The sequence below is a fragment of the Echiichthys vipera genome, assembly GCF_963691815.1.
Source record: "Echiichthys vipera genome assembly, chromosome: 4".
NCBI classification, from domain to species: Eukaryota; Metazoa; Chordata; class Actinopteri; order Perciformes; family Trachinidae; genus Echiichthys; species Echiichthys vipera.
In genome coordinates this window covers 17,142,296-17,158,434 of record NC_139829.1, presented here as the reverse complement: position 1 = coordinate 17,158,434, position 16,139 = coordinate 17,142,296, and the positions used below count along the sequence as shown (strand labels likewise).

Below are 16,139 nucleotides of genomic sequence, written 5' to 3'. Positions count from 1 at the left end.
AATATTGTGTGAATGTGCTTACGTGCTTGTGTATATCTGGGTGCTGCTGTTTCTGTGATTGATGGAGACAGCCTGCAGATTTACCAGAGTCAGAAAATAGTAAGTAAAGGGCTAGCCCACTAATTTAAACTGACAGCTACTGACAAGTTGTTTTGAAGTGCTGAAGGGGCAAGATTGTGGAAAAATATAAGCCCTCTCTCTCATATATTATTTCAGTCTGTGAGTATTTGTAGGCACTGATGTGTGAACATTTAAAATAGAAGATTTAATCCACAGCAGATGGACATCTTGCGGTTGCTGCAGACTAAGAAGATAAGCTGCAGGCCAGACATTTTATTGTGCATATTGAACACAATTACATTTTACATTTCGATTGCAAGATAGATGAGGTGCCTCTTTGTGTGTGACTATAGCCAGGACTGCAGAATTTCAATCTAGACTTCATCTTCAGTATAATGTGTGCAACAAATTCATTGAAAGTAGATGATAATTGTCAGTAGGAATAAGCAGCTCAGAGAAAATGAATTATGTGCTCATTAGTGTGATATCAGGGCCATGCTATCAGAGTGTTGTTTTTGTAAAAATCTTTTCAATTAGATTCACATGGGGTGTGGAAGTGCCACGTCTACCGTATTAATTTGATTATGATCACAGCACTTGTTTGACAAAAAGATACATTCTTATTGTTGTTTTATGACCTGGCTGCAGGAAAGTGCTCATCAGTGGCCGAAGGGCTGATAGTTGAGTGCTTTCGAATTAAAGCGTTGCATTTCATACAGGGACCATGGTAGTGCATGCTCTATGATATGCTTGAGGGGCCAAACGACGTACACAACAACAACAAATCATTGCCGCAATCACAAACACATCACACCTCAGAGATCATGGGTAAGATTGTTGTGGTGAGCATGCAGCAGAGGCAGGCTTCATTCTGTACAAATGGCAATAGCCTAATAGTATGTGGCTTGTAATTATCCTGACCGGGTTGTATCAAAGTAACTGCGATAAAAAATATCACCCATTAGCTCTGATTGCCTGACCAAATGAGATTTTAGACAGCTGTGAGGGATTGAAACTTTTGATGGCTCAAGTAGTTGGCTTATTTCTTATCTTGAAAAGAAACACATTCCTCCACATTAAGAAGATAGAAACATTAAGTTCCAAAATGTAAAATCTGGATCAGAGAGGGCTGGATAAGGTTCATTATTACAATGTTGTTGTTGACTGTGGGTTTTATGTGAGGAATGTGACAGTGTAAGAATGTGTCATTTGCTCCTGAACCCAGCTAATGTGTCTCTCTCACTGCCACATGTTAAATTTATAAAATGTTTAGTCAGGGATGAGAGGTGGCCATATGTAAGTAATAACTATTATTTACGTTATTTATTTTTATCTCCTTCCATCCTTATATTGTTGGTGCAGACTTAAATCCAGCAATCCATGCATCCTGCCTTTATTATGCCCTCTACAGCTTTAGTTCTGTCATGAATTTATTACATATCCTATTCAGACGGGAAATTGAAGTCCAACCCCAGTAAGCAATGTGCCACTTTTATGAAAGAAGCTAAAAGTTTTTAATTGATATTAAGGAGCTCTGTATCCCAGTGAATACAAGGTAAACTGTATTCGAATCATAAAAACTGTTTGTTTGTGATGCTTTCAGTATTCCAGCAAGCTTTTATCTCAGCAGCACTCGGGCCAATAAAATTGTCAGCAATAGTTTAAAAAATGTTGATGAACCGACTTGTGAATGTGTGGTTATTGCAAACCTTGAAGTGAAATTTAATGAATCGTGCAGTTGAGTTTTTCTTCTGAAATATATATGACAGAGATAAACCAAATTGAAACCACTGAAGGACACATATAAATGGCTTTTATAGCTGCCTTTGCCCATGTAAATCTTTGATTTTAGTCCCAGCAGAAGGGTGTAAACAGAGACTTCAGAGGAGGGGTATAATGCTTGCTCCAATGCTGTTTCTGTCACAGTTGTCTCAAGCATTTTAGAAGAATCACTTTGATAATACGGCTGCTGGTGAAATTGGCTCTACTAGTCAAGAGCTATCAATATAGTCATTTTCTTTGAAAAAAAATGTCTAATTGCCCTTGTAATTAATTTTCATACAACACAAGTAACAATTGCAACAATTCCTTTGCTCTTCGTCACAAAAGACCCTCAAAATCATTTCTTCGATGTCAACTGAGATTATTTTATTTCAAAACGTCTTGAAGCCTTATTTTAAGGCTCTTTGTAGTTCAACAAAACCATGAGGTCCCCTTGAAACCAGACAAATCTACCAAATCTACTTTGCTCTGTCAGATAACGTTCAGCCCATCTCCCATTCAGACAGATTTCCAGCGGCTTGAGATCTGACAAACTAATCATAACCGTTTATCTCAAGACAATGACTGACAGTGTCACCATCCAGTATGCAGGTACCTTCAGCAGTTTTTCAGGTTCCTGGAAACTCAGATCAAAGCAGATTCAAGATTGCTTTATTGCCTATTTCAAGCCTTTGATATTTTCAGAAAGTTATAATTTGAGAAAGTTAGTGACCTGGCTACCATTGTTTTCCACAAACCATGCACAATCATTTCATTGCTGTGATTGGTTGCATGTCACGATTCATGGCTCTGATTGGTTGCAGCTCTATCCAATTGCGTCCAAAGACATTTTTCTCTGCACCGTTGATAATGCCCCTTGGAAATCGAAAATTAACTGAGAGGGTCCAGACTAATACGTATTTGCGATTAGTCTGGTGATGCCAGCCTAACCATGAGCTACTTGCATCATCCATACACTCACACTTAAGTCAATACAAGGGCTCTAAAGCCCTCAATTTCAATCCATGGAAATCACTATTGATGGGGGGAAAAGTTTTAGTGACCAAAGAAAGAGGGGTTGTGTGTGTGTGTGTGTGTGTGTGTGTGTGTGTGTGTGTGTGTGTGTGTGTGTGTGTGTGTGTGTGTGTGTGTGTGTGTGTGTGTGTGTGTGTGTGTGTGTGTGTGTATGTGTGTGTGTGTCATTGTCCCAGATGACAAAAAAATTGATTTAATGTCAAGTGTCAATCCAGTCCCCCTGTCATTGTTTCTCAAGCCCTCTCTCTCTCACACGCTGTCACTCTTCTATCAATCGATCACAATAAAACTCAGCCCACATTCTTAGTGCATTCATTAAATCTTTATTAATCATAATTGATGATGGGGATGTGGCTCTCTCCCTCACTCACTCGATGTGTTAATCATGCTTAATGACTGCTGACTTCTGTGTGTTGTTGTTCATAGTTTAGCCTGATAATATGTTCCAGTTCACCCACACACTGTGGCTTATTGGTGCTTAATTGAAAACTTTGATGACAAAGTGTAAAGGCGTTAAACCTTACGTGCGCTAATTGGAATAATTAAGCTTTGCAAACTTTACTTGAGGGACCCGAGACTCGTGGATAAAAGACCTCTCTTGCCCCATTGACACACTTATAATTGAAATCAGCACTGATGCCTCTGGGGTTGCATCCATATGAGATTTTCACAGTACAATAACTGTCTCAGAATATATCATGGCTCGATGGAGTAAAAATATTACGTTATCATTATTGTCATTATTAATTACCCTTAAAGGAATCAGCCAAAAAACCAAACCAGAAAGCAGATGCATTTTTTGGTTGAACAAAATTGAAACTTGAAGTGTGAAAAATCTCCCTATTGAAAATACTGTAAATATTGAAGTAAATGTACATGGTATGATAATCATGAATTTCCATATCACAATATGCCATGAAACAGTTTGTCGTTGCAACCCTAGATGCCTCGCAGTAGGACTGTCTTGTTTTTGAACATTTGGCCCAGCTTCTTCCCGTGTGGCAGTACCATGTTCCTTCCGTGTTAGTTTCCCGGGTGCCCTGTGCTCTGTATTTCCATGGCTTTCAAGGAGCTTTGGCCAAGACAAGATTTATTCACTACAGAACTTATTCATCATCATGGTGATGATATGTTGACTATAGCCCATCACAGCTTTCAAAAAGTCAGTATTGCAGATATTGTACTAAGAAAAATCCAAAAGTAATCAGAATGTCTCAGGCTATTCAACAGTATGTCATTTGATATGTCAAATGTGTCTGGGACACCTAAAATCCTTGCTGTTCTCCTTTAATGAGCACACGGCTTTAGAAATCCAGCAAATATCCAACAAGGTGGTTCACACTGTAGATGCGAGATAGAGGCCAGAATGTTATCTCTGCCGCTAAATGAGGCAGTGAGAAAACCCAGTCTATGACAAGGAAGGTCACTTGACAGACTTCTGTGGTACACTTTTTATATTTGGCACCAAAATAAACCGTCTCGAAAGCAAACTCAAATATGCACCACCAGTGCACCCAATAATCTGTCTCTGTCTGAGGCAACTCCAGCAGTCTGTGTTTGAATAAACAGACTTTACAGGATATTGATGTGTGGCTGTGGGTCACTGTGCTTCAGTCTCCGCTTTTAAGTAAAACACATTGAGAGAATAATCAGGAGCAGGTGCACTTCTCTGACTGGGTCAATGCTGCGGAGGCTCTCTGCTCCTCACTAAAGCTCAGTCGCTTTACTGCTTGCAAAAGTGATAAAGTGATTTGGACAAATAAATTAAGTGACTACAGCCCAGGTCAGTTTGTAGTTGATTTTGTGCCTCTTTTGGATATATTTTTGAGAATTTTGGCTTGCTCCTTGAGGCAGGCATGTCACGATATTAATCTGATGCTTTATTGATTCCCCATGTCTCTACAGGCAGGCTAAATATCCGGTTCAGCAGACTTTTAGCTTGTGGTGATTCAGCACCTAAGGACACTTCAGTGGGTTGTTGGCTGACATGGGTGCTTGAGCTCAGCTCTCTAGTTGAAGGCTGGCCTCCATAATCACTATGTCACTCTCACCTACCCAGTGTAATTGAAAAGCCTGCAAGTACACAAGGTTTCACCTTGAAATGCCTGTTATATGCCTGTCTAACTGCGCTTGTTTTAGTGCACATATTTTCACAAATAAATCTCATATTTTCTAAGACATGCTTGAACTCTTACTGCCAAATGTTGAACTATCCTGATCCTGGAGTCATCAGAACTACAGTGAAACTACATTTCATTTTCTGAATTTATAATATGAATGTTATTCTCCTTCATGTATTCCAGTGAGGGCAACACCAGTGAGGCAACCAGTGTTTTTCTCATTTAAAGAGCAGACATCCAACTGTCGTCTCAGAGCAACAAACTCATTTTAGCATAACACCTCTATCTCTCATCTCACCACATTCTACCCCATCTGCTCATTTAATTTGACATTCTTCCTCTGTTCACTCATCTTATCATTTGTCTTTTCTCCTCTCTCTACTCCCGCAGCTCTCTTCTCCTATCCTGTCTCCTCCACTTTCTCACCTGTGTTCTCCTTTCCTCCATTGTATGATTTTGTTGTCAGTCATCATCCAGACTGAACAAACTGCCATATTTTTTTTCTGCTTGCCTCACAATTTCTCTCTCAATTTTCTGTCTTCCCCTTTTCACCAACTCACTCACGTCTCTTCTCCCTCTATGTTCACGTCCTGTCTGCACCTCTCACCTCACCGTAACTTCCACTTTTCACCGTCTCCAACTTAAAATTGTGTTTGCTATACAGGTGACAGGAGGAGAATATTCGTATTAAAGAGCAAGACTAGCTGCTCCAGAAATATTCCACTGTTCCTCAGACCGTAGTATTCTCTGTGATGACGCACTTCACCTCAACATCTCATAGAAAGAGGTCTTTCTAGCCGGTCCTGAAATTCACAGAACAATTTCATATTATGTTTGATTATCTAACCCACACCACTTTGCATTTTAACTGGCTAGAGCTGTTGTAAAACCGGCTATTGGGGAAAGAGCAGCACAGGACATAACCTACATTTATAGGAGCCGTACGGATGAGCCTTGGAAAGACTGCAGAATCAACACAATATGTGGAGTTACACTTCATTTAAGGGGGCAATAAGTGAGATTTTTACTGTCCCATAGCAGAAAATAGCCATCATATATCTTGAGGGGGTTGATAGTCGAGCTGATCAATACCAATGACTCAACGATCAGTTTGCCAGGTGCTGAGATTACAGGCTTTCAAAACTCACTTTGTAGCCTGTAGTTTCTGTTTGGCCCCACCATCCGTTTGAGTTACAGTAGAAATATATTCCCTACTCCCCAGCTGTGGTGCAGCAACGCAGTGTGAAATCTCTTAACAGTCCATTTTCACTCCGGTATCATTTATAACATTAGAGGCTGCTCATTAAAACTGTTACGAATAGATTGCTGTCAAACGAAGTCAAAGGAACTCCTAAAAGCCCACTTTGAAGGTATTACAGGGAACACTTGTTTATACATATACACACACACACACACACATATATATATATATATATATATATATATATATATATATATACATATATATATATATATACATATACACACACACACACACACATATATATATATAGCCATTCATCCATCATCTGCAACTGCTTGTCCCTGATGGGGTCGCAGGAGTCTGGAGCTTTTGTATTTCTCTGTTCTCGGAGATCCAGGTGTGAGAATTAGTTTAATCTAATTTTAAGAACAAACACATTGAAAACAAAAATAAAACAAACTAAAGCCATTAAAATAGAGACTGTATTAAGCACTGTGATATAGGTATAATTGCATTAAAACTGGGCTCCTATCTACCAGACGGAGGCATCAATAACAGCATCAGCATGGAAACATTTGTTCTGTTCACGTATTATTTATGAGTAAAAACTCCATAACATGCAAGTATTATTTAATAATCACAGAACATATTTATGAGTTAAGAGGTTGGTTTTTTCAAAGATATCTTAATTTCAATGTACAATCCTACATCTTATTGCTGTTTTTTTCGAACTACAGAGAGAATCATTCAAACAGCTGTTTGTGTATTTTCGTAAGAATGGCTTTTGTGAATTCTTCATATGATTAATGAGTGGGAAAATTTCGATTTTGTTTTACAGAATGGTCTCAGTTACACAGTTTCTCGTGTTTCATCCTTCTGCCGCAGGTGTTGCCATTTCTCATGTCTCCCGTTTCTTTGCGTACACCTGGGTCAGAGTACTCTTTGGACTCTTTCGGATACCCCTTGGGTGCTCCTCAATGTCGATGTTCAATTTAAAAGACGTATACAATCTTATTTGCTGGTGGTGCGTGAGAGGATCGCTTTCTCAGTGATTTTTTTTTACAAAATGTCTTGTCTCTGATGTCTTCTTCGTGGCTTGTCCATTGCAGCTTCGAAAGCCTCCAAACCTCTGCACTGAGGTGCCACTGATAACTGCTAATGAGTGAAGGACACGACCCCCTCAAAGTTTGATGTCACTGCTGACCCTGCATCCTACTGCCTGCCTTAACCACGCCTATATCTAAAAGGCATTTATCAAAAACAACAATAAATATCATTACACCAACATCATGCATTCCCTAACCACATAACCATCAGAAACCACAGCCTTTATCCCTCCTCCTGTCCCGTTGTGCTCGTGCCCCTAACCCAAACCTAACCTTTACCTAAACCTAATTTTATTAAAAGAAGTCTTAAGTCATAAACAGAACTAAACATAACTAAAGCTCAAATTGGTCCTACTTGTACAGGAGCACTTGAAGGATTCTCCACAGGAACAAGAGGGACAACAAATAAGAGAGCATTTCTTGTTTATGGGGCTGCACGGTGGTGTAGTGGTTAGCACTGTCGCCTCACAACAGAAGGTTCCAGGTTCGCATCCCGGCCTGGGCCTTTCTGTGTGGAGTTTGCATGTTGTCTGCGTGGGTTTCCTCCGGGTTCTCCGGTTTCCTCCCACAGTCCAAAGACATGACGTGTTAGGTTAATTGATGACTCTGTGGAGTTGTCTGTCTCTGTTCGTCTCTATGTGCCCTCCGATAGACTGGCGTCCTGTCCAGGGTGTACCCCGCCTCACGCCCGATGTCAGCTGGGATCGGCTTCAGCCCCCCCGCAACCCCGACCCCGGGATAAGCGGTTGAGGATGAATGAAATGAATGAATGATCTTGTTCATGTCCATGTCTTTCCTGCCTTTTGTTTTGTGAATTTAAGTATGTGTCCACCCTGCATATGTTTTATTTTATATACAAATGTATGTGTGTATGAGCGTGTGCATGTACGTGTGCGAGTGTGTGTGCGTGTGTGTGTGTGTTTGTGTGTGTGTGTGTGTGTGTGTGTGTGTGTGTGTGTGTGCGCGCGCATGTGCCTATACCTATGGTTTTAATGTGATACTCAGTGAGTCACTCTCTCTCCGTCCCTGTGTGAGATCTCTGTATAATTTACCATGAATGTGTTTTGTTACCTCACCGAACAGAATCCGCAGCATTACTTTTTTTTTCATGTCTCGTATCCCTTCCTCCTTTATCTAAATCACTGTGGTGTTTTTTTTTCTCAGCTTGAGTCAACTAATAATGTGTGATCATCCCACCATCAGGGTTGCTGCCAAAGAGTTGCCATGGCAACATCTAGTCCACGCAGCAACAGCCACTGCAGAGAACGGAGAGGCAGAGACATAGCGCACACATACAAACACACACACACACACCCAAACACAGAGGCACACGACAGTTAACCCCCCACCACTGCACGGGCAGCCCTCGCTCATTTGTTTTAACAACCAGTGGGAGTGTTAAAGTCATTATAGATCTCCCCAGTCAAAGTCAACAATCTTAAAGCAAGGTGATAACTCATTACACACACACAGTGTTAATTCAGCTCACCAGCTGTTTCATAGACATACTCACAAGACACGCATGCATACACCATACCCATCCACAGTTACTATAGACTAAGAACCTGTGAAAAGACAAACACAAGTGCGGTCATACTATACATGCATGCACATGCTGTTTCACACAAAATAGGCCAAACAGCCAGCTAGAGACACATTGCACTTGTTCTATAATTACATTTCACCTCTGACACACACTTCACTCCCCTCATGCATGCAGCAGATATTTAAACCCTCACATATGCTGTGACAATGACGCATTCAATTAGATATTAATATGGAGATATGTATAGCAACCCCTGTATTATATAGTGCAGGACATGACACTAATACCTCTACAGTACATCCTCAGACTGCAATGATATTACGTAGGTGGTATATTTTAGTGGTTTAAGTGATGCATTTCCTAATACCTCAGGCAGCGGAGTGCTGTATGATGAGGCCTTAAGCAAAAAACACTAACAGACCCTGAAGGAAGACTATTTTAAGCAACCATTCCCTCAGTTCTGTATACTACATATTCAGACTGAAATTAAAGCAAAAAAAAAAACAGTTTTAGATATATGTGCAGGCAGAAGCAAACTCTCCTGTGCTTTATCATGAACTCTATCAAACGTGTTGTAATGTAGTGGATCTGACATAAAAGTCGTGACACACCCAAACTTATTAGCTCCTCTTGCCAGTTTGTCACTGTTTCAAACAAACCGTGCATTGCTGAGTTGTAGTGAATTGACAAGGCGTTCGCACATGTGTTGCTGTTTGTCTATAATTTTGTGTGCACAAGGAAATTTGAGTTTTTGAGGAAAGATGTCTTCCTTTTGGTGAGACAGCTACAGACAAATTAGAGATCTAGACAGATGGTGTACTGAAGGAAACCTTTGACTCAACCCATATTTTTGTCAGGCAGCTCACAGTGGCTTTTCATCCTGCCTGTCGGCCATGGGATGGAGATAAATGAACAGCAGTGTGGTAACCGTTTTTGTGTTTAAAAAAGATCATCATCATGCTCACTTTTTGGCACAAAGTTGAAGTATTCCTCGTGTAGTAGCTACCATTAATACATAGATCTCTTGGAGGTTCATAACTGAACTTACATGTCCACAGATATTCTGAACACACACAATCTGTAAGTGGCCAAGTGTGCGATGGATACATTTAGCATTAGAAGTGGAATTACTCAGGCAAGTTCATCTATGAGTTATAAGGGCTGGATTGTGGATGTAGCCTGTGGCATAGCATGTTAACATCTTCCACTTCACTTTTGGCTTGCACCATCTGTCCAAAGGCATGCTCTATTATTTTGGTTTTGTGGAAAAAAACATAGCAGCAGGCATCACATAATACTACCAGCATGGAGTATTTCTATCCTCTTTCCTGCAAGTATTCTACTATTGTAGAGTTAAATCTGTGTATTTTTTTTTTTTTGCCAGGATAAGGGCAGCTTAAAGGGATGTTTCAGATATTTTTGAAGTGGGGTTGTATGTGGTATTTATCCATAGTCAGGGTATTACCCACAGTAGATGGTGGTCGGTCGAGGTGCCCCACATTTGGAGAAGAAGATAGGAGTACCAACAGGGAAGCAAAGTCATTTACTGCTTTGGGTGGGGGCAGCAGCAAAAACATATTTTAGCCACTTAAAAAAAAAGATCTTTAGATGTATGCTGTGTTTAGAATATTCTCACAGATTTACCTTGGTGCTGTTCAGCCTCTGCAACAGTTATCCTTTTGTATTATTCTTTTGTCTCCACAGTGAAGGTCATTTCGTTGTTGGTGTCATAATGACTAATTTTAAATTTCTTGTATTTGTTGTCTCTTTCATAAACGGTCTGACCCAAATAGAGTGTACTAACATAGCTGTGCTAATGCGTAGAAATATGTAAGTGTTACGGTTGAAAAAATGTAGTACCAAAGGAAAGGGCTGTCTGACTGTAAGGTAAAGCACTGAAAATATACAACAATTCACCATGACATCACAACAACAATATTTGTTCCTCCGTCTGGCAATAGTCGAAGCATTCTCTTATAGCACCACTAGTAAACAAGCCCTTCCGTGTCATTTAACCAGAGTAAATGGCTTGAATACTGGGTGATCTGCACCGAAGTGGAAGTAGAATTTTTTTACACACTTCTAAGAATCTTCAAGTGAAGTTTAATATTTGTACGCGATCATTTACATGTCAAATTAGTAAACAAAAGTGATGTTGATGAGAGAAAGCAGTAAGAACGTTTGGGCGACGCTCAGCCTGAGCGGCTCAGGTGGTGGTTTACATTCACGAGGAAATTGGGGTGTCCGACTAGGGCCGAGAGGAGAACGCGGCTAATTCACCAGTGTTATCGTCTTTTTGTTGACTTCTGTAAACACAAAGATAAATTAGGCCGTTAAAACCATATATGGTTACAAAGATAAGAAGTGAGACTTTAGTTAAACAACAATTAAATTAACTCTAAGCATAACCATCATTTATATTTGTAGGCTAAACAGAAAGTTTGATAGAATTTAGCCAGAAACTGTCTGACTGGTGACACAGATCCCTTATCTGTGAGTAAATGTCTCCACAAACACGAGGATGGAGGTTTGTTCCCAGTCTGCCCCGTTAGAAGAAGCTACTCCACCAGGCAGTCTTGCGGTCTTCTCTGTAGCACTAGTTATTTTAACGACATCCACCAGCTTTAACCTCCTCACCCACAGGTTCTGCTGGATAAATTTAGTATTTTCTGAAGGAAATTGATAAAACCCTACACCTTTTGCTGTATATCATACAGCCGGAAGTATCTTGACGCCTGTAACATATAACATACACTTGAACTGATATTGTTTTATTAGATGACTATGATTATGTATAAGTACCTCATACAACCCTACTTCAAAATGTCTTAACTTTTCCTTTAACATCAGTGAGATAAATATAAGGTAAATGTAGCTATTATGTATACATGTGTTTTTTGATAGGCCAATTAGTGCAGAGTGATAGATGATGAGCTCCGTGGAAAGACAGGATTGTAATAGGGGGAGAGAGAGAGAGCGTTCTGTCTAGAATCTCAAATCTCTTGTGCTCTGTCCTTCTTCAAAGTTATATACAGCTAAGTCACATCCTAATCACTCCTGTGATGAAAGTATTCTTTTGAAATGTTTGTTTTTATGTTTTGATGCGCATGATCTCTGAAGATTGGAAGTAAGCCTTTTACTTATCCTTTGTTGTCTCGTCTGACATCCTTTTGATAGCATAAGATATGAAACTTTTGGCATTTATTGAGTTTTTGAATTAATATTTGAAAATTAGTAAAAAAGTAAAAAAGCTGTGGCTTGGTGTTGAACTGCTTTAAACAAGCAATGTTTACGAAAAGCTATGACAGCCGCTTGACCTGCAGCTGCTTGATTCTAGCGAAGTGCGGCCAGTCTGAAAGTTGAGGGTAATTTAACTTTCGGCGGGGAAGTGCTGCCAGAGAATACCTGCAGCCAAGCCGTTAACGGAGTCCTGTGACTGCTGTATATGTTGACCAATGCTACAAAGAATTTATTCCTACCCCAAACACAGAAAGAATTATTGTCATTATAATTATTGTTTGGTGGGTTTGTCACATGATGGATAGATACAGCTGGAGACATCAACACACAGCAAGATCATATTTGAAGTTATGGGGTTTCCTATGGGGCATTTGAGAATAACATTCAGGTGGCATTGCTCACAAATGTTAATTACCCTTTTCAATGTTTATTTGTTTTCCCTCAAAGGTCACCGGTAGACTTTTGTAGAATTCTGTCACAAAGACATTTACTGTCTGTAGTAATTATGTTCACAGATGTTAACCTAGATGAAACAAGAAAAATGCCATCGCTTATTTCCACTCCTTAAGTGCCCACAAGAACCTGTGTGAAATGACATTTGTGACAGTCAACTCATGAGCAGAGTTAACAGGCGGCAACTCCAAACATAAAACATTCCTCTTTCTTCCGACAGACATGAAAAGAGGTTGGCTGAATTCCAAGCAAGAAATGATGATATGTTTTTTGACAAAACATTGCCTGGCTTCTTTGATAGGTTGGATCGCTCTTATTCCATCTCATTAGCCTGTGTGTAATCTGTTTTCAAAGTGACAAATAAAAAGGTCAATACTGCAAGAAAGGTACAACACTTTTGTTTGAGTAAACGTTTTTAAAAAAGCTTGTTTCAACTTTCATAAACTATGATTTTTCTGTCATTCTGTCAGCAGCTAAGAACAAACTTGTAAAGATGCTGTTTTTTAAATTTGGATTAAACGTGCTGTTCAAAAACCTTATTTTAGCCATATCATCATCGTATCGTGTTTTTGCACTATTGCTCGTCCAGCAATCTAGCACTTAGAGGGTGCAAGTTATACAGACCATATTACAGTCCAGAAGTAACTTAATAACATTTTTAAGGAAAAAGAAAAAGAGACCAGGGCCCACTACACCACTGAAAAAGAACAGATGCAGGATTGGTACACAGTGAGGGATTTTTACACTGACTACCTCTTCATGCTAGTAGAGTGATAACCAGGGCGTACAATGAGGCCAGTGCTGCTGCTATACTTATACTTCTGAATACTATTGCAGATCAGTTTGATTTAATTAGATTTGAGTCAGTGTTGCATATCATCTACACAATGTCTTATCTAATCTTGGCACTAATCTGCATTTATCTGAGGCAAACAATCCCACGATCAAGCCGGCAGTTGGTGGACATGATCTCGTATTAGAATGACTGTTGGTGGATTTGCTGTTTGAATTAGTTTTTTATTCTCTCTTTTGTCTCTCTTCTCTTCTCTTCTCTCTCTCTCTCTCTCAACCACAAACGGCATTTTCGCCATTAAGTTCCCAAAGGCAGTTCCCAAGTCCCACCAGCCTTTAGAGCCCTGGAACTGATAAGAGAGTGTCCCTTAATGAGACTGACGTGGTTATAAGGCAACATGCTGTGCCTGTTTAGCTGATTTACATTAAAATGAGCCATGTTTTTCTGCCTATTGTGGATAAAATTAATTATGGAAACCGTCTGCAGGGCTCATTTGCATTTCTTGATTGATTTCAGTCCGTTTTGTGTATTCCTCATGAGGTAAAATGAAGATGAGAGATGGGCACTGTCATTCATGTCAGCATGTTGTCACTGAAATTGCTGGAGGGGTTTTCTCCCAGGAAGTTGAGCAGATAATTGCAAACATCTGTTTCTATGTATACATGTATGAATCCTGTTTAAGTTTACTTTGACATGCATGCAATCAAGTTTGTGACTTTTTTCATTTCTGAATGTGTATCTACCTGGTTGGTGTCAAACAGTGCTGCCGTTTATCCTATCTTTGATGGATTATGTGCATCTATTTGCTTTCTGTGTTGGTTTGTGTTTGCCTATGAGGGAGGTATATGCATAAGTATGCACGCACACATTTCCTCATTGGCTTTTTCCTCTTTGTCTCTCCCTTTCCCCTCTTTCCTCCATACCAGATGGCTGGTTAAATATCCAGGAAAAAGCTACTAGAGCCTCTTTACATCCGTCAGTCCGTCTGTCTGTCTGTCTGTCTGTCTGCCTGTCTGTCTGTCTGTCTGTCTGTCTGTCTGTCTGTCTGTCTCTGTCTGCAGCTCTCCTCCAAACCAAAACGAACGACCCAGTTAAATAATAAGCTGAAGGCTAACAGAGGGACCCCATCAACCTCTGAGCTGTATCCTCTCTGAAGCCATCAATCCTGGGACTAAAGCTAGGCAGCGTAATGACATTGTGGCAGTGTACTCGCGCTGTGCTGCAAAACATATTAATGTTAGCCATAATGAGTTTGACAGCCCAATATGGTTGTCAGGCATCAGGGAGGAATTTTAACTGGCAAACACTGCCCTCAAATGGAAAAGGGAAGCTACAGCAACTGCAGCAAAATCTGCAGTATAGTCAGGTTTTGTGCAGGTGACTTATGGCTATTTCCATAACTGTTTTGATTCGCTTTTGACTCTGTAATCATTCAAATGGCACTCAGACACCATCAATTATCATACCCAATAGCTGTGCTAACTCTGGGAAGGTTTGTTGCTCATAATGCATCTACACATTGACTCGTATATACCTTCCTTTTGATGTATACTTTTGTTTGTGATATATAAAGATTTTTGAATGTGTAGCTTTAGTGTCAGTGTGTGTACTTAACTATTCATTGCTCTCTGCTTACATGCCTGTGTCTTCTGCCTATATCCTAGAATCTTGGAGCTCCAGCAGAACGGTGACATGGATATACTGAAACTCAAGTGGTGGCCCAGGGACAGCCCCTGCGACCTCTACAGCTCACTCCAGACACACCAGCGTGGCAACGCCCTGGACATCCACAGCTTCGCCGGCGTTTTCTGTGTCCTGGCAGCCGGCGTGGTGCTCTCCTGCCTCATTGCCATGGTGGAAAGCTGGTGGTCACGGAGAAAGGGATCCAGGGTGCCCTCCAAGGAGGTAGGAAGATGGATGGGTGATTGAAAAGAGGGATGATGGTGCAGGGAGAGGTACAGGACCTATAATACATCCCTTGTCTCTTACGTAAGGAGAGAGGAAAGAAGTGGTAGAAAACAAAATGAAAGGAGGGATCAAAAAAGAAAAACTAAGCTTGGATGGATGATAGGTGTAGTTTCGGGTCCTGCTGAGGCAAGAGGAGAAAGGTGTAGAATTACTAAATACAAAGTCTATACTTTGTGGCCAATTCAAGTGAGGATGCATGAGGAAAAGAGATGTGACACTGACAGCATGTGGAACCTTTGATAACCTCCCATGTTCACAATGGCCCTTCCCCTGAACTAAACTTGTACACAATGAACATCAGCAACACTATGCTGATAGCAAAGGCTGGAGCTTCAAAAGGACTCCTGGAGGTGCTTTATTAGATCTCCAGTGATACAACACAAATTCTCTTTAGATCTTTTGCATAGTCTTATGTTTATAAATCTCTGCATATGCAGGAAGGGAACGAAAAGACAAACAGGGCTTGGATATTTTCAAAAACCCTGCCCTGAACATTGTATTAATTTCCCCTTCTCACCCATAATTCTGATCTTAATAGGACTGTCAGCTTGTACATCACTGTGTCATGTTATTAGTTCTAATCGTTTGCATAGTTAAAGTTTCCATCAAATTATCAAAATGATTAGCCACATGCTCTGCCAGAAGCTAATTTAACTCACTTCCAAAGGTATAAATTTTTCAATCACTTCTTAGTCCTCATTAGTTGATGTAAGTACTGCCATTCATACTTATGCCAAAAAAGATATCTAACTTTAACTATGATGTAATATTAAATGGCCTGGGCAGCCACGATCCACAACTCTCTCACACACACACACACACACACACACACACACACACACACACACACACA

General features: G+C 40.2%; 1 protein-coding gene across 1 annotated transcript in view; it reads left to right on the top strand.

Annotated features, from left to right (window-relative positions):
* Positions 1-16,139, top strand: part of grid2 (glutamate receptor, ionotropic, delta 2) — a gene marked incomplete at both ends in the record, with an annotated part of 511,086 nt that overhangs the window by 484,115 nt on the left and 10,832 nt on the right. Inside the window, one exon of the mRNA XM_083913146.1 lies at positions 14,983-15,223. Within this exon, the coding sequence (XP_083769272.1) occupies positions 14,983-15,223 (241 nt within the window). The remainder of the gene's footprint in view (positions 1-14,982; positions 15,224-16,139) is intronic.